Source organism: Montipora foliosa, chromosome 2, assembly GCF_036669935.1.
Source record: "Montipora foliosa isolate CH-2021 chromosome 2, ASM3666993v2, whole genome shotgun sequence".
In the NCBI taxonomy this organism is placed as follows: Eukaryota; Metazoa; Cnidaria; class Anthozoa; order Scleractinia; family Acroporidae; genus Montipora; species Montipora foliosa.
In genome coordinates, this window is record NC_090870.1 from 64,925,288 (window position 1) to 64,951,787 (window position 26,500).

The 26,500-nt window shown below is 39.0% G+C and overlaps 3 protein-coding genes across 5 annotated transcripts in view; 2 read left to right on the forward strand and 1 right to left on the reverse strand.

Moving 5' to 3' along the window:
• LOC137985835 (uncharacterized) overlaps positions 1–6,051 on the forward strand; it is a 9,261-nt gene extending 3,210 nt beyond the window's left edge. The window contains exons 4-6 of the mRNA XM_068833356.1: positions 2,457–2,666; positions 3,854–3,923; positions 5,569–6,051. Coding sequence (XP_068689457.1) covers positions 2,457–2,666; positions 3,854–3,923; positions 5,569–5,724 — 436 coding nt within the window. The 3' untranslated portion in view covers positions 5,725–6,051. The remainder of the gene's footprint in view (positions 1–2,456; positions 2,667–3,853; positions 3,924–5,568) is intronic.
• Positions 6,052–7,171: 1,120 nt separating this feature from the next.
• Positions 7,172–18,443, reverse strand: LOC137985851 (dual specificity protein phosphatase 12-like). 3 transcript variants are annotated; one of them, XM_068833358.1, is made up of 7 exons: positions 18,059–18,443; positions 16,397–16,510; positions 12,409–12,527; positions 10,877–10,976; positions 9,316–9,499; positions 9,029–9,073; positions 7,172–7,693 (listed from the first exon to the last, which is right to left on the reverse strand). In XM_068833358.1, the coding sequence occupies exons 1-7, from the start codon at positions 18,355–18,357 to the stop codon at positions 7,664–7,666; spliced, it is 891 nt and encodes a 296-aa protein (XP_068689459.1). In that variant the 5' UTR covers positions 18,358–18,443; the 3' UTR covers positions 7,172–7,663. The 3 variants fall into 3 exon arrangements, with proteins under 3 accessions (XP_068689459.1, XP_068689458.1, XP_068689460.1); XM_068833357.1 differs by having other exon boundaries at positions 9,025–9,073; positions 18,059–18,438; XM_068833359.1 differs by lacking the exon at positions 18,059–18,443 and adding an exon at positions 17,914–18,045 and having other exon boundaries at positions 7,440–7,693; positions 9,025–9,073.
• Positions 18,373–21,547, forward strand: LOC137985819 (F-box only protein 38-like). Its single transcript, XM_068833355.1, has one exon. It carries the CDS (start codon positions 18,516–18,518, stop codon positions 20,772–20,774), a length of 2,259 nt encoding a protein of 752 aa, XP_068689456.1. The 5' UTR covers positions 18,373–18,515; the 3' UTR covers positions 20,775–21,547.
• Positions 21,548–26,500: the final 4,953 nt, after the last annotated feature.

A 26,500-nucleotide genomic window follows, 5' to 3' on the forward strand; every position in this document is an offset into this window, starting at 1 on the left:
ATTGGGGTGACAGTGTTCCATCGCTTTTTGTTGCAGTCACTGTGAGGTCAAGATGCCACATCAGATGGCACTTGGCCTTTTTTTTTTTAAATACATTTCTCACAGAAACACTGTGATGGAAATAAAAGTAGCAGAGTTTGTTTCAACTACATTTAGAGAAAGAAATAATTTTGTAATTGTATTGTATTTACAGATTTTCAACACACAAACTTATATTTGTTATTTTTCAAAATATTCGTAAAATTTCACAGATTTCAGACTTGATATTCTTATAAATTATGTTCTTATAAAAAAAAGAGTGTAGCATAATAGTAAGCAAAGCAATAGTGCATATAGAATTGAGTAAGGCACAAGGTATTTTTCCTTGTGGTGGTCAAACTGTGAACTAAAACTATGATATTGAATACACTGGAGACTAAGTCATTGTTACCTGCGATGTTCAGAAGTTTGATGGATGGTTATTAATGCAGTTTGGCGATTATTTGGCAGAATTGTGAAAATGGGTGTAAGAAAGTATAGAAGTTAACTATTACGTTTCTGAACACTGAAACATTTTGTGCAATAAGATTTATATGCGAGGACTTAATCTACATTTGGAATTGTTGTGCGTTTTCACTCTTACATCATAATGTGTTGTTTCATTGAATATTTACGGGACCCCCTGACGTGCTTAAGCAATTTCCAGAGTGTTTGGTGGCATTCTGCGCAAATGCATTACATTCTGGTAAAAGCTGGTGAATGGCGCAGTGCATTCTGGCTAATTATGATGCATTCTGGGAAAAAAGTGTTGAATTCAAGAATTTGTTCTACCTTCTCATGAATCCAGAATACGTTGCTGCTTGCTCGATGTGTTTGCTCTGCAGCAATAAAGATTAATTTTAGCCGATCGATATAAAACAGCAAGACCAGCATGCAAGGGTGTAAATAAGGAGGGCAGACTCCCAATGATGTTAAATTTTAGTTAGAAGGGCCAATCATTTAGGCGATGTCTTTCCAGCAGTTAAATGCACTCTTTAGGGGGTACCTCTTAACTACCAAACCGTTGCTATGGACTTCTTCAAATAGCCATTTCTCGAGTTCCTTTAACCCATTGACTCCCAGGGGTTCCCCATTGACAAGTAAAATCGTCTGGCATTAGACAGAGTAAAATACCAAGTCTGGCCAGTTTAGGCCGGTTTGGACGTCAAAGGTTTAACTCTACAGTTATCCTTTTGCCAATTGTTTTCTATTTAACATTTCTTTGTCTGGTTTGACTCTCAACCATATTTGGTTAATCACATGACCAAAACAGAAAATGCCTAAAAACTCAGCGAGTTAACTATGTTTTTCACAAATTTTTAATGCAACAATATGAGAACATTCTATTTACACAAAATCTGTAGCATGGGTTACTAAAAAGTTGTTTCTCAAAACAATATCATGATGTCATAAGGCCTTCCTTTGATACACTTTTAAAAATATCAGTTCCATTTTTTGTCCAAATTGAAATTCCATGCTACTCTTTACAAAAAATGACAGGATGGTTCCCATCTGCTGAAAAAACTGCCTCTTGTTTTCGTTTCCTGAGAGTTTTTACATGTTTTTTTACTGAAATATACGGCAGAGGACTGGGACTAGTTGTGCCTGCACCTTCTGATTGAAGTGATATCAGCTTCTTCAAAGAACCATCCATGTAACCAAGGTAGATGCTCGCTAAAGTCAGGACCCAGTCGTTCATTAAGTCTGGATAACTGTATCCGGTGGACGAGTGGCTATTCGTCAGTTTCAATTATCTCTACAAAGATTTCAGTATTTGCCTTTGTAACTGTGAATATGCACACTCTAAGCACATCTAGTTGAAAGGTGTGAAAGGAAATCTTGGCCAGCATTTAACATGAAGTATAATATTTTTTATTGAAAACTGAACTACGGATATCAGATTTTCAGCATTTTCATTGGCTTGCCGGACACAGGCTATCAGTTCATAATACCTGCTGTACCTAATGTGGTCAAGGAATGCGTCTGCAATATAGCAAACTGAAAACGTTTTTGCAGAGAAAAAAATTAATGGCCAACAAAAGCCGTTTTGGACTGGAATTGACCAACCTAGATAAATTAAATGAACCCATTGACTCCCAGGGGTTCCCCATTGACGAGTAAAATCGTCTGGCATTAGACAGAGTATTTAAAAATACTAAGTCTGGCTGGTTTCGGCTGGTTTGGACGTCAAAGGGTTAAATACTGTGGATAGTGACTTAGCCACTGGATTAAGATATCCAGTCTTTGAACAACTGGGGCCAGTGGTCTGTCGGGGAGGTAAAAGTGAACATACTGTGCCATTCAGTATCGTCAAGAGAAAATTGGAGTTGAACATGTATGAACTAGTATAGGGAAAGTGTGCAGCATTTGCAATTTTAAAAACTGCTCAAAATTTTGTTGTATATATAACTGCAATGTTATTTTTATTTTTGTTCCAGTGGAATCTATCAGTACAAAGCTCAGATAAGTGGCTTTAGATTCATGATACTGACTTGTATGACAGAACTGTCTTTGGATGTGCTGAAGATTTCAAAGCATTCCAATGAGGGTGCAATCAAAGTGCGTTGGAGAATCAAAGGAATTCCATTGTTAATAAAATATTTGCCATATCTTGGAAGACAGGTCAGGGATGGTGAAAATCGATACAGGTATGCATAAAGCGTAGTGTGAAGAAGAAATGTATTAAGCAGAACATGTTGAGAAAATGCAGTGTAAGCAAAAAAGCTCTGACATTCCTTTAAAGTAATCGATTCAAGGTCAAAATGAAATTTGATTTATAAAATAATGTTGGCTGACGACTGGTGGCTCAGTTGGTTAAGCATCAGACTTTCGTGCAGGAGATGGTGTGTTCACAACCCCAGTGGGACCAACACTCAGGGGTAGAAAGTGTTGCCTTTTTAATTTCATCTGCCAATGGTTAGACTTTCTTCAAGTCTTTTCAGATGAGGACTACAAACCACATAGGCCCCATCTCACAATCCCTCATGTGATCAGAAAAAAGTAAAACGTCATGGAGAACCCCAGTGTTGGTGGTCTATCTCTCAAAGAATTGTAAACTGCAGCGAGACTGTTCGAGATATTTGCAGTATAAAAAATCCATTACTGTTACCAAAATTTTTAATGTTTGGTTTTTTGTGAACTTCAAGGTAGAACATTTGAAAAGCTATCCCCTCTGCTCCTAAGCTCAGTACTGCATATTTATAAAGGCCCATCTCTGTGCCAACCACCAAAATACACCTGCTTATAATTGGATTTGAGCTCTTGACAATTTTGAACACTTTCACAAAAACAGAATATTGGAAAAATTATTGCATAAGAGTATGTTTTAATTTCTCCCTTTTTATTTAATTCTTTAATAAGCTTAATAAGTTTTTTGTGAACCATTGAAATAATTCTTCATTTCCTTAATTGTAGTATGACACTGTAACACTGAGTTAACAGGCTTTCAAGTTACCAGTAAGGCAGAATCAGCTATTAACCCTGTAACTCCCAATGGATGTTTTATAGATTTTACTCTCTGTCTAACACCAGACGGTTTTACTGGCCAGTGGGGGCCGCTTCCCTTTTAATTAGGGGCTTTGTTTGTGTACAGTTTTTATTTTGCACAATCTAGTTTCACTCTCAAAGGGAGACGGAGAAATCTGAATTTTTTTGTTTATTGCTTAATTCCCTTTTGATTTACATATTGCTACATTGAAAACATTTTTATTCCAGCTATAAGCCCTCCAAAATTAAGCCCATCTAAAACCCTGTAACTTAATTATTGTCATCATCAGTAAGGATTCCTTATCCAGCATCTTTATTAATTTTAGTAACAAGCATTTCTGCTGTGTAGGTATTTGGATGGTTTTTCTGTGTTTGAAGTTGGAAGCGATGGCCTTATTCACTGTCACAGACTTCACAAGGTGAGTTGAAGCAAATTCCAATACACAGGAAATCAAAATGATGGCTATGCAAGAGTAATAGTGGGGGTTTTGATAGGATTTTTTCCTGGTTTATGCTTTTTTATCAAAGGAGGATGAAGTCTTGTGCTCTAACATTGTTTCAAACACGCCCTTCAGAGTTGACTGATTGTCTGTGGCTGAAGAGAGGTCTCAGAAAGACCAGAGTTATGATGTCAGTCTCACAGTGATTGTCACAGCATGTACAAAGTTGCCTTTTTATGTCAAAAGGAAAGAGGGAACAAGTGTAACCTGTACAGTCTCCTTTCTTTTCCAATATTAACTTAGAATGTGCACTGTTGCCATGTTTGTCTGGAAGAGTGCGTGTGATCTGGGGTGATTGACAAATCTACTTGATTAACCTTAAGTCCTGAGGGTCCCACCCCATTGACAATTACAGTGTAAAATCGTCTGGCATTAGAGTAAAATCAATAAGTGGTATGGGTAATCAGATGGTGACCGGTGAAATTAGGGAATAATTTCAGGGAATAATTTCACGTGCATTTTGTCCAAAATCAAATAATTTCCAGAGCATTTAGGCAAGGGAAATAATTTGATTTCGGACAAAAGGCAAGTGAAATTATTCCCTAATTTCACGAGCATACCATTTGATTAGCTATTAATATCATATATGGCAAATGACTTTCAGAAGATGCCATTTTGGCACTGTCACATGTGAAAATATAACTTGACACTAAAATTAAGGAGTAATTTGTCACCCATGATATTAAAGGGTTAATGTGAAATGGGAGAGGTTAGGCCCTCTAGATTTGTTGTTATTCTGAGATCACAGTCATTGTTGCGAATTATATTCATCATAGAATCAATGAATGCTTTTTATTCAATTAATTTATTCTTGTGGGTGCCGCAACACTTAATGAGAACTCTCGGTCCACCAGTGCGTTGTGCAGGTTTAGTTCCTGTATAGACCCATATCACTCAATGTCCAAAGCAAAGATTTTGCACGTCTAACCTCTCATTCAGTGTGAGGCTAGACGTGCAAAAACAACCAGGTGATCTGGTGACGTAATTCGGAGGACTGGGGAGAAAAATTTTATCGCCATATCCCACAAACATGCACGGCCTTATTTTCGAATTCAACATGGCAGAGGCGAGATTAGAGCTCGTCGGGTCTACTTGAATGTTCATTCAGTAACAGGAAATGTGGTAGACACGGAATGATCTGTTGAGTTTTGGCGATGGAAATACTGCACAGTTTGGAAACAACACCTAAGGCCACGCAGTTGTGGGATACGGTGTTAAAATTTTTCTTCCGAGTCCTCCAAACTACGTCACCAGATCACCTGGAATGCAAAGACAAAGCCTTAATTCACCATGGACTCCAAAATGACCACCAAGTAATAATATGTCATGCGAAAGTCTAGTTTGTTCCTTCTCTACTCCTCTCCAAGAGGTTTTGCTTTGGGTAATCCCGTTTTCCACTCACCAAAAGCCAACTTAATTTTGATTTCATATGCTTTTTTTTAATCAGATTTGATTGGATTTGAAGTCTACCCCAATACTTAAGCTTGGCTAAAATTGTGCACTGGAAATTCGAAATAATATTTAGTTGTCCTTGCCATCATTATTTTGTTTGTTTGCTTTGCAGGTGATGCCATCTTCATCACTTGAAAAAGAGAGTCCTTTGTGGATGGTGTTTTTAGCACCATTTTTCCATGTGTTGGATTCAAATTCCTGTGAATCATTCAGTGCATTTGAGTGCAGGAGCACAGATAAAGAAATCGAGTCTGGAATCCAAGTCTGATGCTGCTTCTTTCAACCTCTCCAACTACCGTTATGTGTAGCTAAAACAGCAGAGTGGATGCAGACCAGCAAGTCAGTCAAGTGCACAAGTTTTCTCCTGAAGCACTTAAGCATGCTGGTTACAGTAATCCAAATGCACCTGAAACTTGATATGCTTGGTAAAACTGAATTTAGCCCTGATTGAGTTGTAAAAAGGACTAGATGTAAGACCTCAAGGGAAGTCACTTGACTTGCGCTCTAGGATTAAAAAAAAGATTTGCATATTGTATCATCAATGTTCTAAAATTCCTGCTTATTTGCTGCTAAGGAATCCTTAAGGAAAGAAAGCTGATGGATATTGTGTGCTTCAAAACAAAAGTAACCCACTAAATTTAGTGAAAATGCTATTTAAAGGTCATAGTGCTTTACAAGCCAGGAAAGTGATCATAAAAATATTTCTCATAAATTATGCCAGAGTCATCAATTTTGTTACTTTAATTTAACCCTAAGAGTGACACTTAAAGAGTTTATACTGTGACCAAAAAATCAATTCTTCTTTTTCTTTGGATTTTAAAACTATGTTAACTAAACACTAAGTGACCAAAATGTTAAGTCTTGATTTTAAAGAAGACCTCTTTATTTTAACTGGAATTTTCCTATTTAATGGTCCACCATTACTAACTTTAAAATCTTGATAGCTGGATTTAGGAGAAATGGTGGTTTAAGAATGCAATGCGTGTGTACATGTTTGAATTAATATGCAGCACAAGAGTTTTGGGTTTTCAGACTAATATTGAACCTTTTAAACTTGTGTGCTGCATTTACATGCTGACATGTTAAGCTGGCGAGTAAATGATGTCACTTTCCCTAGATCCAACCCTCTGAGGTCCAGTCGGTCAGTTCTGAACATGAGCAAAACTTGTACACTCAAAATAAACAGCCTTCGGATAAAACTCGATGCTCAAAATTTTGCCAGTTAGGTCTTAAAGTGGTAATATGGTCAAAAAATCAAATCTTTTTTTCTTTGGATTTCAAAACTATGTTAACTAAACACAAAGTTATCCAAGTTTTGGGCCGTAATTTTAAAAAGACATGCTTATGTAACTGGAATTTTCCTAAGTAATGGTCGGTCATTAATAACTTTAAAATCTTGAGGGAGCTGGATGGCGTAGAAAATGACTTCAAACACTAACTAGCGTAAGAATGCAATGCATTTGTACGCAACTGAATGGCATGTGGTAATTGCAGGAACTCTGGACCACCTCCCCAAAACCCAGAACAGTCCCCCAACCGCCCAAACCAAAAAAAGTATGCAGCAAAGTGAAGAAAGATTAGTGTTTTCCAAAACTTGGGGAAACACGCTCGTGCCATGCTAGGTTTGCATTTTGTAGTTTGTTCACATTTGATAATGTGTATTTCATACAGAAAAAACTTACCACTATTGTAACATCCAAACAACAACAACAAAATTAAGTTTGGAGAACTTATAGTTTTCTCTTTAGTAACGTTTCAGGTAGCCTGAATATCACAAATTGCATATGGATGAGATAATTGACAAGCTAATAATTTATTATTATTTCCTTTACAACATATCTTCATGTCTTGAATCAAGCCCTTCAGTGGTTCTTTATGATAAACAAAAATACCACAAACTTGTACACTACATGACAGTTATTGTATACTGTATGCCTGCAAACAGAGAGATGAAAACAGGGGAAACTCTAATCTGAAGCCCATTTTGAATGTGCAGAGCTGTCAGATTCATCCTGATGTTAATTAACAACACTTGTACAGTTTGTTTTGGGCAAATTCTCCAAGAAAAGCCCTGGTACATTCTGGCAGTACAAGAAAAATCAACGTGTTTGAATGTCAGCTGGGTTCAAGCTTGCTGCCGGCAGCTGGGCGGACATAATTATGCAATATTTCGTCAACCCTGTTCTTGTGAATTTGAAATGCAGGAGTCACCCATTTGCCACAGCTACATTGCATTCCTGAGAAAAATAAAATAAAATGGTAAACAATAAAGGCATAACTACCAAAAACTGAATTCTAACCAACCAATAGTGTGAAGTTCGCTGGTTAACTGAGGATTGTGTGGGAACTGGGGCTCTGAAATTTCAGTCAACAAAGGCGGACAGCAAAAAAGCAACTGAAGAAAGCACAGAGATTGTGAGATGAGGCCCCTCTGGCCCAGATCCCAGAGGTTTTTGAGAAATCATTTTCCACTTCTTTCGTTCCTCAGTCAATGGAAAATACAACTTCCTGTTCATTGTAATACAAACCGTTTTTGAAGGGAAGAAAATAATAATCTTGGCCCTTACAGAGGCAACAGAAACAAGTATATTCTTAATTAGCAAATGCAAAAATCTGGGGCTTTGAAGAATCAGTGCTACCAACATTCTACAAATTAATGGAGGGGACATTAACCCACTGACACCTCAAACGCTCTAGGACGGCCCCACTTGATGAGTAAATCTAAAGTCTCACTCCCAGGTGTCAATGGGTTAACTGAACCATGAAGCCAGATGTCTGAGCATGTTAGAGCTGGTACAATGATCGTTTCCTTAACCCATTGACTGCTGGAGGTTCCCCATTGATGAGTAAAATTGTCTGGCGTTAGAGTAAAATACTATGTCTGGCAGCTTTTGGCCGGTTCAGTTAATGGGGATGTAGTTTTTCAGTGACTGATTAACCCATTGACAAGTAAGTTCGTCTGGCATTAGACAGAGTAAAATACCTACGAAGTCTGACTGGTTCAGGCAGCAAAGGGTTAATTAAAATATCTAATATAAATCTACTCTTTGTGCATTCCCAGCATAATTATTACAGTAACTTCAAGTTAGCTACCCTAGTCCCAGAGTTTCTTTCTTTCATCTTTTTCATCTTGCATGAATTTTAGCCACAAAGCAGCTACAAGGAACAGTGAATCAGTGAGAGAAGAGAAACCACAATCTGCTTTCGGTCCCTATGAATCTCACTTACATTAATGTTTACAGTCCCGTGACTCTTGATTCTGACTGGCAGATATTTTAACATCCAAGCAATTCAAAATTTGATTGGTTGCCATGATTTAAACAACCAAGGGGGAGGCGAGGATAGTGTGATTGTCATCGGTTGTTTTTTAATTATGATTTTGAAGCGTTTGACAGTTGAGATCTGCATGGAAATGAGATTCATAGGGACCGCAACCAGAGGTTTTTCATCATTAATTTGTTGTCGCCGCTTCATGGCTAAATTTCGTCCAAGATGAAGAAGAAGAAAAAAAATCTCTGGGACCAGGGTAGGTATTAGCTGGTTATCAGCTTGGTAAAGAAAATGGTACCTGCCCAATTAAATGATCCAAGTCTCCCATTACACTTGGGGCAAGGAAGCTGAAAAGTAGAAAACAATAACTAATGATAAACTAAAATTTTTATGCATTATAAGGGATATTTCCTGCAGTTATCCTATTACAACCACTCATTGTTGTTCTGTGTACAACTTTACAGAGAGCTCATTCCATTATTTTCAGTGTCATGAATTAGGTTGAATTTTGCAGCAGTTTCACAAAACAACAAATTGCCCAGCTCTTCTGTGGCTTAAATGTTGAATACCCATGATTATTTTACTTCACCTTTCCATCGACCGTTCCTTCAAGCAAAGGAAGCATCCACCTGACAGGCTCAACAAACAGAGAGGTGCACTGGTAGTTGTTTATAGGCTCCACTTCATAAAGATCTTGTTTATGCCATTTAAAGGAAGTCTGCCCACTTCCTGGTTCATGTGCAATTACTGAGGTGACGTCAAACAATGATAACCTACAAATGAATCACACCTCTGATGTCACAATTTGAACCAATGTTGATGCAGTCAATGGTGACTGATCTACAAACGAATTGGCCATGCCAATCACCCTTTCTTGCAAGCTTGAGAACTGAATTGCACACTTCAGGTGCAGCTGGATGTGATTAGGCCAAAAAGCATATGTACAAGGCAAATCTGGCTGAGTACAGCAAGATGCTATATTCCGGAAGTAAATTAAGATGAAGCATCAAGCAGCAATAACATTCCTGTGGGGCTTGCATGATTGTCTGAGTGTGGAGCTGGGAAAAATTGCGAGTTGTCCAAACAGCAGTCGTCCTCTTCAGTACTGCACTTGTCTTATCCACACAATCATACTCCATTGAGTTACAATTATAGCTATAAGGAGCAGGGCTAGTGCAGTGGTGAGAGCACTTACTTAATTCCCACCAATGTGGCCCCGGTTTAATTCCCAGACTCAGCATCATGTGGGTTGGGTTTGAAGGTTCTCTAGTCTGCTCCAAGAGATTTTTCTTTGAGTACTCTAGTTTTCCACTCTCCACAAAAACCAATGTTTGATGTTTGATTTGATTTGATTTGATTTCTACATAATATGCACACCGGTAAGTGTCCTAGCACTAGAGGACTTGACACTGACATAAGCCTTTGACAAACAAGGGTTGGCTGTACAAACGAAAATTCTTTGAGGGGGCATTAAACTATAATCCAGGACCTACTTGCACCTCTAACAGCATAATGTTATTTGCAAAGGCAATGATACTAATATTTATAACTAGCAGTCAAAAATTTGAAAATTTTCCCAATGCAGTAATCCCTCTACACATTCAAGCAGAAGGAAACGAAAATAAAAATAACACAAATTTTGTCTTGACTGCATGTGTGTCAGCAGATGTATACCAGATACTTATTCCAGTGTCATCATCTGCGAACCCTAGAATTGTTGACCATTTCTTTCAAATACACACTCAGGCAAAGCAAAGTGGAGTTCATAACTCAGTATTGTGCCAGGCAAAATGCCACAATACTGACGTAAAACTCGACAAGCCAAAACAAATAATTTTCCAAGGTCAGTTCCAGTTTTCCTTAATATGCACATGAAGACCAGAATCTGATACCAAAACTCAATGAGTGCATTCCAGCAATTTTCTTAACTAAATGTGTGTATGCTAAATGCTGAAAATACTCCTGATAACAAAAATATAAATTTAAAGAAGCACAAATACCTTTTACTAAAAAAGAAAACTTGCAGAAATTAAAATCAATGGCCATGGTTTTGTTAAAATGTAACTTTGCAAACAAGACTTGGGGAAAAAACTTTAATTGAGCTGATTGTCCCCACAGTATTAATATTAATTATATTAGTCAAATTTCACCTGCACTTTCGACATTTATAGCTCTTGTTACCAGAGGAAGAAGTGTATTGGAGTTCTTCTATAAGGAAGGAAAGCAGGTCTTTGCTTGCATATTGTTTTCCTGTGCAAATAACAATGGATAGCACTTGATTCTCAGCATTTTTCAAATACTCAGAGAAAGGTTATTATAAAATAATTTAAGAGACCCATTCACATGCAATTTTTGTTGCAGGAACTCCAAGTAGTTGTTGGGGTGGGTAAGTTCAATTATTGAAAAATTGCACAGGTGCAATTACAGCAATTAACTGCTAGTCTGACTGCTGCATAAAAAAGTAGTTAAAGCTATGATAATTACATCTGTGCTCTGGGATCATAATAAGAATTAATTATCCATGTGTGGACCACCTAGCAGCTGCCAGAGACACCTTAAAAAAACAAATTTGGCGATGCCCTTCGAAATTCAGTCCCCAAGAGTGTATGGACGGATGAGTCAGCATGGCCTGCTTCTAATTTTAATAGCCGTAGGAGGAAGAGGAGCAATAGCAAAGGTAGTGGTAGTTTCTGTAATAGTTGTCATTCTCCAATGATTAAACTTAATAATAGATATGCTAGATTTGTACTAGAAAGATCTGAAGATTGCTTATAATTATTACGGTAATCATGAAGTGTAAAACAATTATTCCACGAGCGCGCATTGGATAGGAGATGATAGATAGCCAAAACGAGGCACATAGTGCCAAGTTCGCTATAATTACTGTATCTCGTATTGAACAAGCCAGAGTGGAATAATTGCTTTATTAAAAACGCCTCCAAGATATTACACAAATCTTCCTGACTTTATTTTGTAACAAGAAACCAGATGTTACAATGTTCTGCTTTGTTTTGCTTCACGTTATTAAACTAAGAGAGATGTTTAAAATTAATTGTCACAATAAAGTTGTCAAGTTGCTACCTTGAAATATTTTCATGCCATACTTTGTGGCTTTCTTTCTGCTCTCGGTTGTTTCGTTTTGTAACAGTTCAAGGACTTCTTTTTCATTTAACCGGACTCCAGTACAAAGCAATTTTCGCCAGTTTGATTTCTGGACTGGTTTAGGTTTGCTGGTTTTCTACTCCAATTTCTCAGGTTTCTCTTTTTCTCCTATTACCAAAATTGATCTGCTTGAATAAATTTGATGCAACTGGATTCATAGTCCCCCTATCAGCTTTTCGGCTTTTAACTATTAAATTTATTTAATAAAAGACTGATGACAGAAATGATTAGGGCTCAAGTGCTTAGAGACACCTTTTGCAATTGCTAGAATGTTCCCATATGACTTCTATCTAAATAGGAGAAGAGTGGTCAGGAAAAAAAAGACCCTAAAATCTTTTGGAAAGCGAGCTCTATACTGACCAAAAAGGCCACAAATAGTGACTATCTGCCATAATGTGTTAGTGTATAATACCATCTCCTTGTTGAAATCACAGAGTGGTAATGGTTTCCACCAACTAAGCTCAAAAAAAATATATTTATAATATCTAGTGTTTGATTAAATTTCTGAAGAGTAACATACTCTGTATTTGAGAAGCCAACAGCTGGAGCCTGTACTGCTTGTACACAGGATTAGTCTTGTCCACTGTGCATCCCATAGCTTGATAAAGCTGAAGCTGCTCAACAAAACCATCATTGGGACTAAAAAGATGAAATTATCAACAAAATTAATTAAATGACTGCAAGGAGGCGGCATGGTTCAGAGGTTTAGTTAGGGAACTAAATTAATATGAATGTGGTTACACGGGGTCAACGTGAAGACATGTGACACTGGCATTTTGGATTGGACTCTTACAAACCATCCTAAGGTGTTTGCTGAGCCAGTTCAGCTCCCTACGATCGGCCATAGCGATCACTATGCTGTTCTCATAAAACCTAGTAATCCTGCTGTGGCTTCCAGGGCTAACAGGTCAATTGTTTACAAACGAGACTTGAGAGAAAGCTGTGTGTGCATTTGGGAGATGGATCACAGGATTCAATTGGGCCTGTGTGTATAGTCTGGCCTCTACTAAGGACAAGTTTGAGCTATTTTATTCCATCTTGCAAGACGCAGTTGAAAGATACCTCCCATATCGCAAGTTTAGAATTTGTTCAACTGACAAGCCCTGGGTTACTAGCTCCAAAACACTGATTGCTAGGAGACAGCGTGTATTTATCGCTCAGGGAAAAGACTCTCATGCATTTAGATTGCTAAGAAACAAAGTTCAGAGGGAAATAGGGAAGTGCAAGAGTAAATATTTCAACTCCAAGGTTTCGTTTCTCAACGGTAGACTGAGATAAAATCTCTGAGTGGGCAAAATAGCAAATCGGAGTGGCAGTACCAACTGTTGGACAATGACACCCGATACTCAAGTGTTGGAGGAAAGTTTAACACTTTCTTGCTGAACCTGACTTCACATTTCCATCCTCTATCTGGTGATGTGCTGACTGACCCCACCCCAGTTCCGGCTGAGTTCCTGTTCTCGGAATATCATGCCTACAAAGCCCTGCTTACAATAAAAATCGAACAAGTCTTCGGGATCCGACCTAGTCTCCTCAAGAATCTGGAAGGACTTTGGGCTTGAGTTGGCGCCAGTCGTCAGCCACCTTTACAACAGCTCTATGCAGGAAGGATGTGTCCCCATAATCCTCCAGGAGTCTATTGTCACTCCAACACCTAAGGTAATACCTCCTAAAGTCATGGAGGAAGACTTAAGGCCTATAACACTCACATCTCCCATAGCAAAAGTGATGGAAGGATTTACATTGGACTTGTTAATTTCGCTGACTCCAGGGCAATTAGGCATATCAAACAATTTTCAGTTAGCCCCAAGTCTACTACGCACACGCTAGTTTACATACTTCTTTCAATCTTTGAGGCTTTAGATAAGGGTGGTAATCGAATTAGGATGTTTTTTGTGGATTTCAGCAATGGGTTCGACCTGGTCGACCACTGTGCCTTGCTGAAAGAGCTACAGGTCATGAATGTGGATAGTGCTATTATACACTGGATAGGCGCCTTTTTTACTCAACGACCTCAGCGTTGTAGAATTGCGGGTTCCTTATCCTTCCCCGTTTTTCCCCTTGTTGGTATTCCCCAGGGAACTAAATTAGCTCCTATGCTCTTTGCAATTCTTGTTAACCATTTAGTTTCCTCCTGGCCACTACGTGCCAAGTATGTAGATGATACTACCATCCGCTTGGTCATGCCTCGGTGTAGCCCGAGTTATCTACAAATCTTACTTAACGAAATCAATGAGTTCGCAACTTGTAGGGGCATGCAACTTAATCCTAAAAAATATAAGGAGATGGAGATCAACTTCTTAAAACACCAATGCGTTAACCTCCAGCCCTTAGTGGTTGGTGACGCAGTAGCCAAGCAAGTTGACAGCTATAAGCTCCTAGGGGTCTACATTAGTTCTGACTTGTCCTGGAATGAGCATGTTGACTTCATCATTAAGAAGGCCACGAAACGATTAGGGGTACTCAGGAAGGCTGGCGTTCAGCAAGCAGATATTGTTCGCATTTATTGCTCTTTGATCCGGTCTGTTCTGGAATACGGCGCGCCAGTGTGGTCTGCCCTTCCTGGGTACCTTAGTAATGTTATTGAGTCGGTGCAGAGGAGGGCATTAAGGATAATCTGTCCCTTGGTTGAATATGAGGCTGCACTTTAAATATTAGTACTGGTCTTGTCTCTCTTGAAGCCCGCCATGCAAATCTGTCAGCTATGCTTTTTAGTGAGGCTAAGGAGACCCCACCCATAATAGATGTTATCCCTCTGGTCACTCAAGTTAGCCATGGCTACACATTAAGATCTGGGTCAGCTAGTGATGCAAAAGTGAACACGCGTACCGAAAGGTTCAGGAGTTTTATCACCATGCGCTATATTTAAATGTATGTGATGTATATAATTTTACTGTTCGACACCTACTGTAATTCAGCTTTTGCTGCGAGAGTACGGCGAATAAACTAAACTAACTAACAGGGTTCAAATTCAACTGTGATGAATGGGCTTACAGTATTTGTGTTCAGTGGTCTCAAATTCAACTCTACCAAAAATATAGATTCTATAATAGTGCAAGTATATGTTAAGTGCAAATTACACCCACTTTTTCAAAAGTCTTCTCTGTCCCTATGTGGGCCCATTTCAGTTATTAGGGGTAATGTTCAGGTGGATTTTTTCACTTAATTAAGGTGGCTTACTACAGTTTTCAGAAGAAAAAGATCAATATTAATTCTTGAAATCTGTGAAATTAAAGCAACAGGATGTCTCTTCTGAAGTGTTAGTCACTGCAGTTGATGTAAAATGTAATTTTATTTAAAAAAAGGAATGCAAATCAGGGGAAAATGCTAATAGTGACCGAGCTCCTGGAGGGGAGACTGGAAACAAGACATTTCAAAGGCCTTTTTCTCAAAAACTAGCTGTATGACCAGGGTCAAATCTTTTGGGAATTAGTAAACAATCGGAAGACAAAACTGTCAACATTTTTTAAAAAGTATCTATCAGTGGTGGGTCTAAAAAACAGGTCACTCATTGCAGGTCATTATTTTACCTTTTTGAAAGTGACCTAACCCTAGGCCTAAAAACCAACCTTAGGCCTAGGGTTGGGAAAATTGAGGGTTTTGGTTACTTTCCAAAAGGTAAAACAATGACCTGCAATGAGTGACCTGTGTTTTAGACCTGCCGATCTATCAGACAGTTTTCCAGTTACTATGGACATGAAGGTTACAAATGAATTCGGAAATTATCTGGCTACAGATATTTCCTTCGTATGTATATAGAAAAGCTGATGCTAGGTTCATGTCTGGTGATTATGATCCTCTTGCTGTTTGCAATTTCAAGACGAAACTTGTTCAGCTTCTGTTCTTCGGTGGGATTTTAACATTCTAATCTAAGTTAGCGAAAACACAAAGACAACGGAAACCCTTCCAAACTCCACCGCGGAATTTTAATTACTGAGGTTTTACCTCAGTTGCCTTTCCCCCTGCAACTTTGGACCCTAACCGTAAAGTTCCCTCGGCGAAAAATCGGCCTCATGCAGGAATACCAAGGGAAAGCCGCAACAAGGTGACGTGGAAATGACGCGGTCAAGGGATCAATACTTTCAGGTGGTATTGTAATATAACAGGTGACAAATTACATGTACATTCATGAGATGCAGCTTTTTTCAAACCTTGATGCCATTTTGGCACTGTAGGAAAAGTTGGCATGGCAACATTGTAATTTCAAATGTGAAATTATAAATTACAGTAATGCTCAAATTTCATGTCAAAATTAAGGAGTAATTTGTCACACATGTTACATATTAACCCCTTTATTCAAACCTTAAGATAACCAATTTGGTCACGCTTTTTCATATATATTTGGTCAAAAGCTGAGTTATTTTCTTTTGAAAAGCAATGAAAAAAACACCCTGTTTCCATTTTTTAAAAAAAAATTAATGCCGATGTCAGTGATACTAATAATAAAATTTTTTATGCTCCTAAAGGTAAAGTGATCATGTTAAGAAAATAATTACAAAACTCATTACTTGGCTTTAGGATATGCCGTCCTTAAGAGAACCAAGGCTTCATCTAGAGACACTTGATTTGTCTTCATCAAGTAGGCTAATACAACAGCTGAACTGCGTGATACACCTGAGAGGCTGTGGACAAATAAGAAAAAAAATAATGAGCAGGCAGTGTGGTCCAGTGTGGTCCAGTGGTTAGGGCGTTGGGTTTGCATGCGGCTGCTCCGGGTTCAAATCCCGTTCTAACCTCTGGCTTGGATTTGTTTCCGGTTGCCCCTGATTAAACTCCACCATGCTTTGCAAATAGCCAAATGGTTGCCTCCCGCCAGTTGGGGTTCTTAATAATGTTTCTGTTAAGTTTGAATTGTTACTTTCACCTTGTTAACAGTGGAGTGCCTGTAAACTAGCTTGATAGCTAAGTGTACTTCCACTATAAAGAAAGCATTTACATTTTTTTTTTTTTACATTAGTGCTTCATGTAAATGTATTGTGACAGAGAATGTGTCAAAAAAGAGTCATGCTAAAATTCTTGAGACTGTCAAAATATCTTGCACTAATCCATTTTGTGTACAATTTTAATCACGAAGGTTAGAATGGTGCAGAAATATTGGACTACAGGAATGTGAAATCCACAATACATGAGAGGAATAATTGTGGACAATCCACTGTATTTAAAAAATAAAGAAGCTTGCATGTGATCTGTTCTGTTGTAAAGCAAACAGGAAGCGGATATAGTATGAAAGAAGAAACTTCATTATAATATTGGATGAGGTTTGTATGTTATCCAACATACTCAAGTCGAAGCAAGTGGAATCTGCAAAGGCCAAGGGTAAGGCTGAGGCTAAGAGTGTCAAGGTTTTATCTTTTTATTAGTTTTAAAAAGAAATAAAGATGAGCTACATGTAACAATGCATGTAGTTTTGTAGCTTGAGTTTAGTAAAACTATGAATACAATGCTTGGTACACATTGTTTTGGAGAAAATACACTGCACAATAAATTATGTAATACACTATTCCTATTATTAGCACAGGTAATAACTTTTGAGTGCAATTTGGAATAAATAAGCATGAGTAAATTTCTTGAAAGACAAACAAAATTGCATGAGCCCTTTCTGGGCAAGTGCAATTTGTACAGTCTTTGAAAAAATTCACAAGCACTTATTAATTATAGTTCAAATTGCATGAGAAAAATCACATGATTACTCACTGATACTATACATGAAAAAATTAGAGATGTTTAATTAAGCAGAACCACATATCAAGCAATAACTATCTAGCTTCTGACTTTCTTTGCTTATTGACCAATCAGAATTCATATTTAATACTTCTTTCTGCAATGACTTGCCTCTTTTCCGCAGAATGTTACCAGAAAACTGTATTTCTCTTTGCCAATCAGAATGGAGCAATTTTTTCATATAATTATTATCCTGTTATTAGTATTTTTTTCAAATATCCGAATTACCCAGTTCTGAGCGACTGGAATCAGCCTTTGCCGATTCCACTTGTCTTGACTTGAGTATGCTGGATAACACACAAACCTCATCCACGGGTGTCCGAATTACTCTCATGTGTTGTGGATTCCAAATCCCTGTAGTCCACTATTTTTGCACCATTATAACCTTCCTGATTTTCGATATCTTCACGTAAGATTAAGATTGTTTTTGTGCGAAAAATAACACACACCAGTGAACCACAACATGTTCCTTGCTCTCATTTCCTTTGGTAATAAATTCAGAACATTCGTCAAAGAAACTCAAAAGGTCTGCCTCAGGTTCGTCCAAACATTGCACGTGTTTTGAAAGAATTAAATCACCATCATCTATTCCGAGAGGCTCAAGGTCCACCGTTAGGATTCTTATTTTATCGTCGGGTGGTTTGGAATTAGCTAGGACAATTGCATCCGTTCTTGAACCAATATAAAGCCCTTCCTTAACAAGAGACATTCTAGCTAGATCTACATTGTAGCCACTGTTAACCTTCATATCTTACGAATACGTCCATCGGAAAATTAATCGGCAAGTAATCGCAACTCTCCGAATCTATATTCGGAGACGAGGAGGAATCGATCATGACCGATGGTAGCACGTTAAAATGAGCTGTGGGGTGAAGAAGGATTTTAGCGCAAAAGATTAGGATTGGCATGGATAAAAAGAAGAACCATCTTGATTCGGACAATTTTCGGCAAAAATTCGTTTCGAAGAAGCTTTTTCAATCGAGAAATGGGGTTGAAATCCATGAAGGGTCCAGTGTTTTGTTCGAGCACTTGTCCCTGGAGATCTTGGTGAAAATTATGTCTTCCTTGGCACTCAAAGATATTCTTTTGCTTGAGACAACATCCAAGAAACTATCAAACGCGACGTCAATCCACTTGAGAACAAGAAAAGCAGTCGACTTTACGGAAGGCAAATGGTATGGAGAAATGTCTTCACTCATTACAGATGCCGTTTTTTCAAGGCTGTTGAAGCGATGTCCAGAAGTAAACAGTGTGCTAGGTATACATCCTAGATCAGTAACTAAACGCCAGCAAAGACACGCAGATACGTTGAGCGTGGATGGTATCACGGCCGCCTTAACATTTTGCTCTAAACTTAGGTCAATCAGCACATCAAACATTCAAATATTGGACGCCATGTTGGCAATCAATCCAAATTTGGAAATTGTTGGTGGTTTTCGAAACCGAGGGGGAGACTTCCCGATTTCACCACTGAATAACCTATCGATTCCAAAGGGTGTAAGATTATCCCAGCTCATCCTGACCGGTGTAACAGTTCCTTTGTTACCTGCAATAGAAACACTGAGCTTTCTTCAATTGCAGTGGGTTAAATTCACTGATCCTGATCCTTTCAAAGATTTTTCGTGTCCCATGTTGGAGCACTTCATCATGAAAAACTGCATGGGTGACATTGTGACAGGGTCATTCAGCCCTGTCACCTGCTTTCCTCTTTTTCATGCTTTAGGAAGAGCAGGACATCTTGAGCGGCTTGAACTGGTTCGTGTACCCTTTCCAGGGGGTATTTTTCGCCATGTAGTGGAGGACAACTGGAGACTTGGTAGCTTCCGATGTTTGACTAGAGTGTCAATTGCAGCTTGTCATGATGCTCTAGAAGTAGATTTGGGATACCTTGTGCTTGTGTCAGCCTTCAGGCTTGAGGAATTAATTATCCAACCATCATTAACCAAGGATGCAGTCTTCTCAGCACTGTTAATGGCTCATGCTGACTATCCTAGATTTGAATGTCTTCATTTGGGATATGTGGATGAGTTTCCTGAGAAGGGACAGTACACTCAAGCAGAGCTTCTTCGGTATGGCTTATCAATGGAAAGAGAACATACACCTGCTCTGTCAGACAGAGGAATGAAATTAGCCTTGCAAGTTTTTCCTAGAGTGCGATACTTAGCAGTCTGCAATTGCCCAAATTTGAGAAATGCATCACTCTGGTACACTCCAAATTTAACATGCATGGCTTTGCGGGATTTGACCCTGTCTAAGTGCAAGAATTTATCCATAGAACATGTTTCCCAATTTATATGTCAGCTACAAAGCCTTGAATATCTTCATGTTGAACACATGTTCAAAGGAGTTCATGAAAATGAGGAAGGAAGTGTCAATACTGAGATGAAACTTCTCATCTCTTCGCAAATTGTCAAAAGTGTTTCCTTTCACAAATGTGGATTCATCAAGCTGTCAGTTGTTGATTGCCCTAATCTCTGCACCCTTTCTTGTTCCTCGTGCACGAGCCTTTATCAAGTTGAATTTAAAAACTGTTTGTTGAGTCGTGTCAGTTTCTCTCTATGTCCAGCTTTAAGCATGAATAGTGTGCTTCGTGAAGTGTACAGTTTACAAGCAAATTCAAGTCGTATTGTCTCGTTGCGTCCATCTGAACATTTTGACCCACTAGAATTCGAGCGGCAGTTATTTTCATCGTCTCTTGATTATCACTTTTGCATAGTGCATGATCACAGAAATTCTGTTGGCATAGTGACCAAGCTCTCAATTTACAGCTGGGTTGATACTGTCACTGCCATCAATAGTGAGCTTATTGATAATTTGGGTTTTGGCCAAGCGGACAGCAAATCAGAAATGTCTCGCTCTTTTCCTTGGAACAGAGACATTTATCGAATCCACAGAGAACTTTCAAGTGGGCAAGTTGAGATCATGACTGATGTTCCATGGTTTCGAAAACTGTCAATTTCAAAGGAAACTTGCTCTTTTCCACAAGTTTCAAGCTCCCAAAGGAATGAACAACTGCCACGGCTAAAGAATAATCTTCCTATGAGTGTGTGTCTGGACGTTTTGAAAGAAGAGATTTCTGAGAGTTTTTCAGTAAGGAAAAGACTTCACAGACACATATTGGTTCTCTATTTGAACACAGTTGATGTGAGTCATGTTTATGAGTAGGGTGTTAAGAAGACAATCTTTTTAGTGGTGAAATGCTTAGTGTAAAGATTTGTCACAAGCTTAGGAAAAGGTTGCAGCCTTGCTCATCATCCAGCTGTGAAGGACTTGAAACAACTTCTTTGCTCTTTTCTGGTGTTTTTATTTTTAGATTTGGACTTGGGTTACTATAGTTATTCTCCTATCCCCAGTGTTTGCTGAACACAGTTTTTGAAATACATTTAAGATCATACCCAGACTGTTCTAAACCTTACATACACATAAATTTGGTTTTAGAAATGAGTTTAATAGTTATTGAGGGGATGTAGAAATTGTTAACCCATTGACTTTTGGGCACTCTACAACATCTCAAAGAAATCTCTTGGTACATTGCAAAGGTAGTCTCAGAAAAAGGATAACACAACTGTTTCAAATTATCATGGTGCTGAAGGTCATTCTGTGAGTCCTGCATCACGCAACTTCACGACACACTCTCCCTATTTAACTGTACAATATGCAAATAGAGAAGCATATGACCTTGAAGCGTGTAACTTGCAACTCTTATTCCTTGAAACTAAGCTAGGGATTTTGAACACCAATTTTACACCCAAATATGGACAAAAGTAAGATCGATGCTGCACGCGCGGGAAAACGCACGAGCGACGTTACATCCAAATAAGGAAAGTTGTAAACTAAAAAAAATCCAGCTCTGAACCAGAGTTAAATGCTTCAAGGTCTTGATCTTCTGGCAAATATAATTGAAATTTAAGTAAACAATTAAAAGAAAATCAACCTTTACAATCTTTTTGAGCATTCATGCAATCAAGTCAGTCTTCTTTTTCAGTGGCTAAATCTCTTATGTGCTCCTGAGCTGCTTTGGCAGCTTTTCTCCTTGGTCAGAACTCTATAGCTTCAGTATTCCATGGTGTGATGCTCCAGTGGGCAGGATAATCACATGACAACTCCAGTGAGAACCGTTGGGGGGGGCGTAATTTTAGAAACAAATCTCTTACAAGCGGCGTCCCTTCGAGCCCGTAGAGAGGTCAAACCCGATATGGATCACTTATGTCCAGGTTTGCGTGCAAATGCGAAAATTGCGAATTTTGCGAAAAATCGCAAAAAATGGTAAATGGTGCAAAGAAGAAGACAAATCCCCAACTAGGGCTTGCGACTCTTGTCATATCTCATATGGATAGGGCTTGTTCATAAGATGCACTTGGTGCTATGATTACCAGCGCACGTTTCTGGATTCTTTCCAAAGCATTAGATAAATATTGTGGAAGGTTAGCGAATACCACACAGGCGTACTCGGGACGGATCGGATAAGTGAACAGTAAACAGCGGTAAGATCCTGCATTGATAGGCCATATTTCTTAAGGACGGTGCCTACTATTGTTATTGCGCATACGTTCTGCGCCTCTCCAAATACTCGGATTTCCTATCAGTAGTGCTTACTAATGCAGAGCTATTTTTGCGCGGTTTAAATGTATGCGGAGAAAGCAGAACTTAGCAAGTGCTCTTGGTATCCAAAAAGAAAATTGGGGGTAACCATGCATTTTTCAGAGATAATTAAGCTTTAATTTGGAAAGGAACGCCATACATTGCTTTGTTTTTTGAAGCATTTTGCTAATATTGTTGATTAATTTTCTTTGAAAAATGCGTGGTTACCCCCAGTTTTCTTTTTGGATTTTAATAACACTTGTTGAGATCTGCTTTTCCCGCATATTCATAAAACCGCGCAAAAATACCTTTGAATTAGTAGACACCGTCCTTAAGGCGTAGAGTCGTCTGTTGGCTTTCTTGATTATTGCATCACAATGGGCAGCCCAGGTGGGGTCATCCGAAATGTGAACCCCAAGCAAATTGAAACACGAAACGCGCTCAATAAAAGCACCCCCCACCACGATAGGTTTCCAATTCCAACTTTCGTATCTAAGGAAGTCAAGAGAGCACTCTTTACATTTAACTGGGTTAAGGCGCATAATATTAGTAACTTCACATGACTCTATTTCATCGACAATAAAATTTAACAAAGAAGGGGAATTTTTAGGGACAACCTCAAGGACAGTCGGGGCATCGACGAATTTGGCTGTAGGAGCCCATGATGAAATTAGGTCGTTGACCCTGACAGCGAATAATAGTGGACCCAATTTCGTTCCCTGAGGAATTCCACCGTTCAGATACTTCCTCGTTGAGATGCGGTCCTCGATACGAGTGAAGTGGGACCTGCCTTGTAAGAAAGCGGCCACTCATCTTATTAATACATTATGTAAATTAAACCCTGAAAGCTTATTGAGGAGAACATTATGCTCCATCAATTCGAAGGCCTTGCGTAAGTCAGCAAAGAACAATCTTACAGAACAATTACCAGGGTCCAATGCTTCTAGCGTAAGGTGCAGAATAAAAGCTATAGCATGATCGGTTGATTACCAGATGTTGCAAACTGTCCAGGATCTAACTCTTCAAGTGTAGCAGGCATGAGTCTTGCCAATGTTAAGTCTTCCATTAGATATCTGACAAGTCAGGGAGATGGGTCTAATATCGTTCTCTACAGATTGCGTGGGTTTTTGCTTGGGGAGAGGACGAACACAGGCGGATTTAAGGAGGGAAGGAAGATAATCTTCTCTTGAAGAAGAATTCTAGAGCTCACAAACGACAGGCGCTAACTCAAAAGAAAATATTTTGAGCAAAATGTTAAGGATGCCATCAGGGCCAAGACATTTCCTGACTTTGAAACAGTTAAGTGCTTTTTGTACCTCAGTGATTACAGCCAGCAGATCCGGTGGGATAGCATCTACAATGATATTTGACACATCAACAGCAGACAATGGGGAGCGGGGTGACGTTAGGCTGACAAAGAAATCGTTGATGGTGTTACACAGGGTACCCACAGGATCTGTAGTGTTTGGGTCCACTACTTTTTTGTATCATTGGCCATCGTTGGTGAAGACACCAGGTACGTTTTTAACCTTACTCCACCATCGACTCACATTAGCGCTCTTAAGTGATTTCACTTTGCCTTCATAAAACAGACGTTTCCAGTTCTTGATTGTTTCTGCACTTTCTTCCGCCACTTGTGGAACAAACGGGAATCTTTACGAAAGTCTGTGAGAGCTTTCTGTCTCTGCGCGATAAACGCTTTCACCTGGGATGTCAGCCATGGTTTGTCGGAACTATGCATATTGGATGTCTTGATAGGTTAGCATCTGTCAACAGCTGCAGCATAAAAAGTTTGGATGAGAGAAAAACTAGCTCTGACCAGGTTCCCACTCTGGTCAGAGTTTTTCTCTGTTCTTGAGTGGGCCCATTCCATTAATAGGGCTGACGCTCAGATGGTTTGCATGGGTGGAAAATAGCACTTCACATCACCCTCTCATAGTTAATTCTGTCGAAATATAAGTACTACACGGCCAACGTTTGCATTTTCTTCTCAAGAGCCTGGTGCGAAGAACACATCCCAAAAAAAGGATGAAATTCAATGCCCAAAGGCTCTATTACAGCTTGCCGGCGTATCCCGCCTCTTGGTTGACAGCTTAAAAGTTTTCTCACGAAGGCCTTGTTGCAACAGTACACAGTAGTAGTCACTACTGCCGAGTTTTGGTAGCTGCTTAGGATCACGGAACACCTTGGGTTGGTTGTTAAGGCACCTGTCCAATGTTCCTGTATCCCGTATCGAGACTTACAAGCCGCGGAAACGTTTGAAGGGGACTGGGGAAATTTTGGTTGATGACTGATTAAAATTCTCTGTGACGCAGACCAGGCAATCAGGGTGCTGAAGCATATAAGAATCAATGAACGAAATGATATATGAAATGAAACATATACTGAACTGCGGATATGAATTCAAGTAAAGCTATGATCCTGGCAGTTATGGACCCAATTTTAACAATATTAATTGCGTAGAGAAGCAAGAAAAATCCAGGACTTCAACGGGGTTTGAACTCGTGACCTCGCGATACCAGTGCGACGCTCTAATCAACTGGTCATTTGTGGTTTCTAACTTTCCCGTAACAGTGCGAGGATAATAGCTTTACTTGATTTCATATCCGCACAATGACCAACTCCCAACGTCAGTGGCTTCATAGCTCGGTTGGTTAGAGCGTCGCACCGGTATCGCGAGGTCACGTGTTCAAACCCCGTTGAAGTCCTGAATTTTTCAGGCTTCTCTACGCAATTGCTAAAATTGCGTTCATAATCGGCAGGTCTTTTCTACGGGTAGAAGGTAACAGGTAACGGGTAACAGGTGACGGGTAACAGCTGCAGGTAAGTGGTAACAGGCATCAGGAAGACAGCAATTGTTCGGGGCATACCTATCCGGTAATCATCAATTCGTAGTGAGTTTTGCTTCTTTTTCGTTTTATGTGAGCGAAATAACTCGTATTTTTAAGAGAGACACTGACTTACAATACCTTAAACATCCACCCTATTTTATGAAAGAACTTTTTTCCTTACCCTTTACATTACTGAGGAGTGTTTTAGTTGGAACTGCCGGAGGCAAAAGAGAATATGACTTGTTCTTGTTTTCTATGGGAACTTTCCTTCCTATTCAAATATAACTTTGAGCAGCGTGAAATAATCTTATAATATGTATGGAAAAAAATTATAAACGGAAAGTGTTTAAATCATGGCGAATAATTGCGGCATGTTATGTTTGCCTTAACTCAATTTGTGTCAGGAAAGTGGGGCAGTCTTAAAGGGGTTATGTCACGTTATTTTAGGGTGTTTGCCGAGGAAATCTTTAGTTAATCACGAGTTCAACACTCGAATGGTAATGTGGAATTCCTTTACTGACCAAATTATCGTTACATCACAAATAAGATGATTCTGAGCAAACACGATCTTTATCCAGGCGATTTGCCATAAACTTGAAAAACGTCGGGCTGATTTTTGTCAAGATTACCCATTTTGCACAATCGTGCCAAATTCTGTCCATCCATGCTTCTCTTTACTTTTGTTGTGTTCTTTTATGTTGTTCAACAGTTTTAAGTGGTTATTGCAATGTTTCATTGTACTTTTTGGGCATTTGGGTGAGATGAAATTACATTTTGTGTGATATCGCCCCTTAATAGTCGCAATTGCTTACGATGGCGGGACCCGGGAAATATAAAAGTGGAAATAAGCTATTTTTTGCACTAAAAACTCTTCCTTTTAAAAAGTTGTTAAAAGTGTGATATAAAAGTTACTTCCTATAATTTAAAGTCATTTTTTTGGGAGATTACTATGATAGGTTTCCTTGTAAGAACTTGTTTTCACAAACGGAATATGCCCGGGGGAATCTGCTAGTATTGAAGGCTTGAAGAACGGAATGATTATTATAATAAATTCTCCTGAATTTTAGCCCTATTCTTGTTACCTGAAGACCTGTTACCTGTTACCTGTTACACGTCACCTGTCACCTTTTACCTGCTACAGTTACGTGTTTAATACCCGTAGAAAAAACCTGACGGTTCATAACTGCAAGTATCATAGCTTTACTTGACACCTACTACAGATACTACGAATACTACAGTTACTTCACCTTCTATAGCTACTATGGGTACTACAGGCATTTTATGTACTATGGTCCTACAGTCTATCATAGGCCGTAGGCGGGTAGTACGGCTATGACAGCTACAGCCAAAAGCGAAAAATATTCAAATATTCAAAATCCTTCGAGGCTCGGTTGCAACGAATTTTGACACGGCGGGTCAACCGTTCACTTGAGCTTCGATACGATGAGAGCAAAACGGAATGGTTGAACTCCTGCGTAA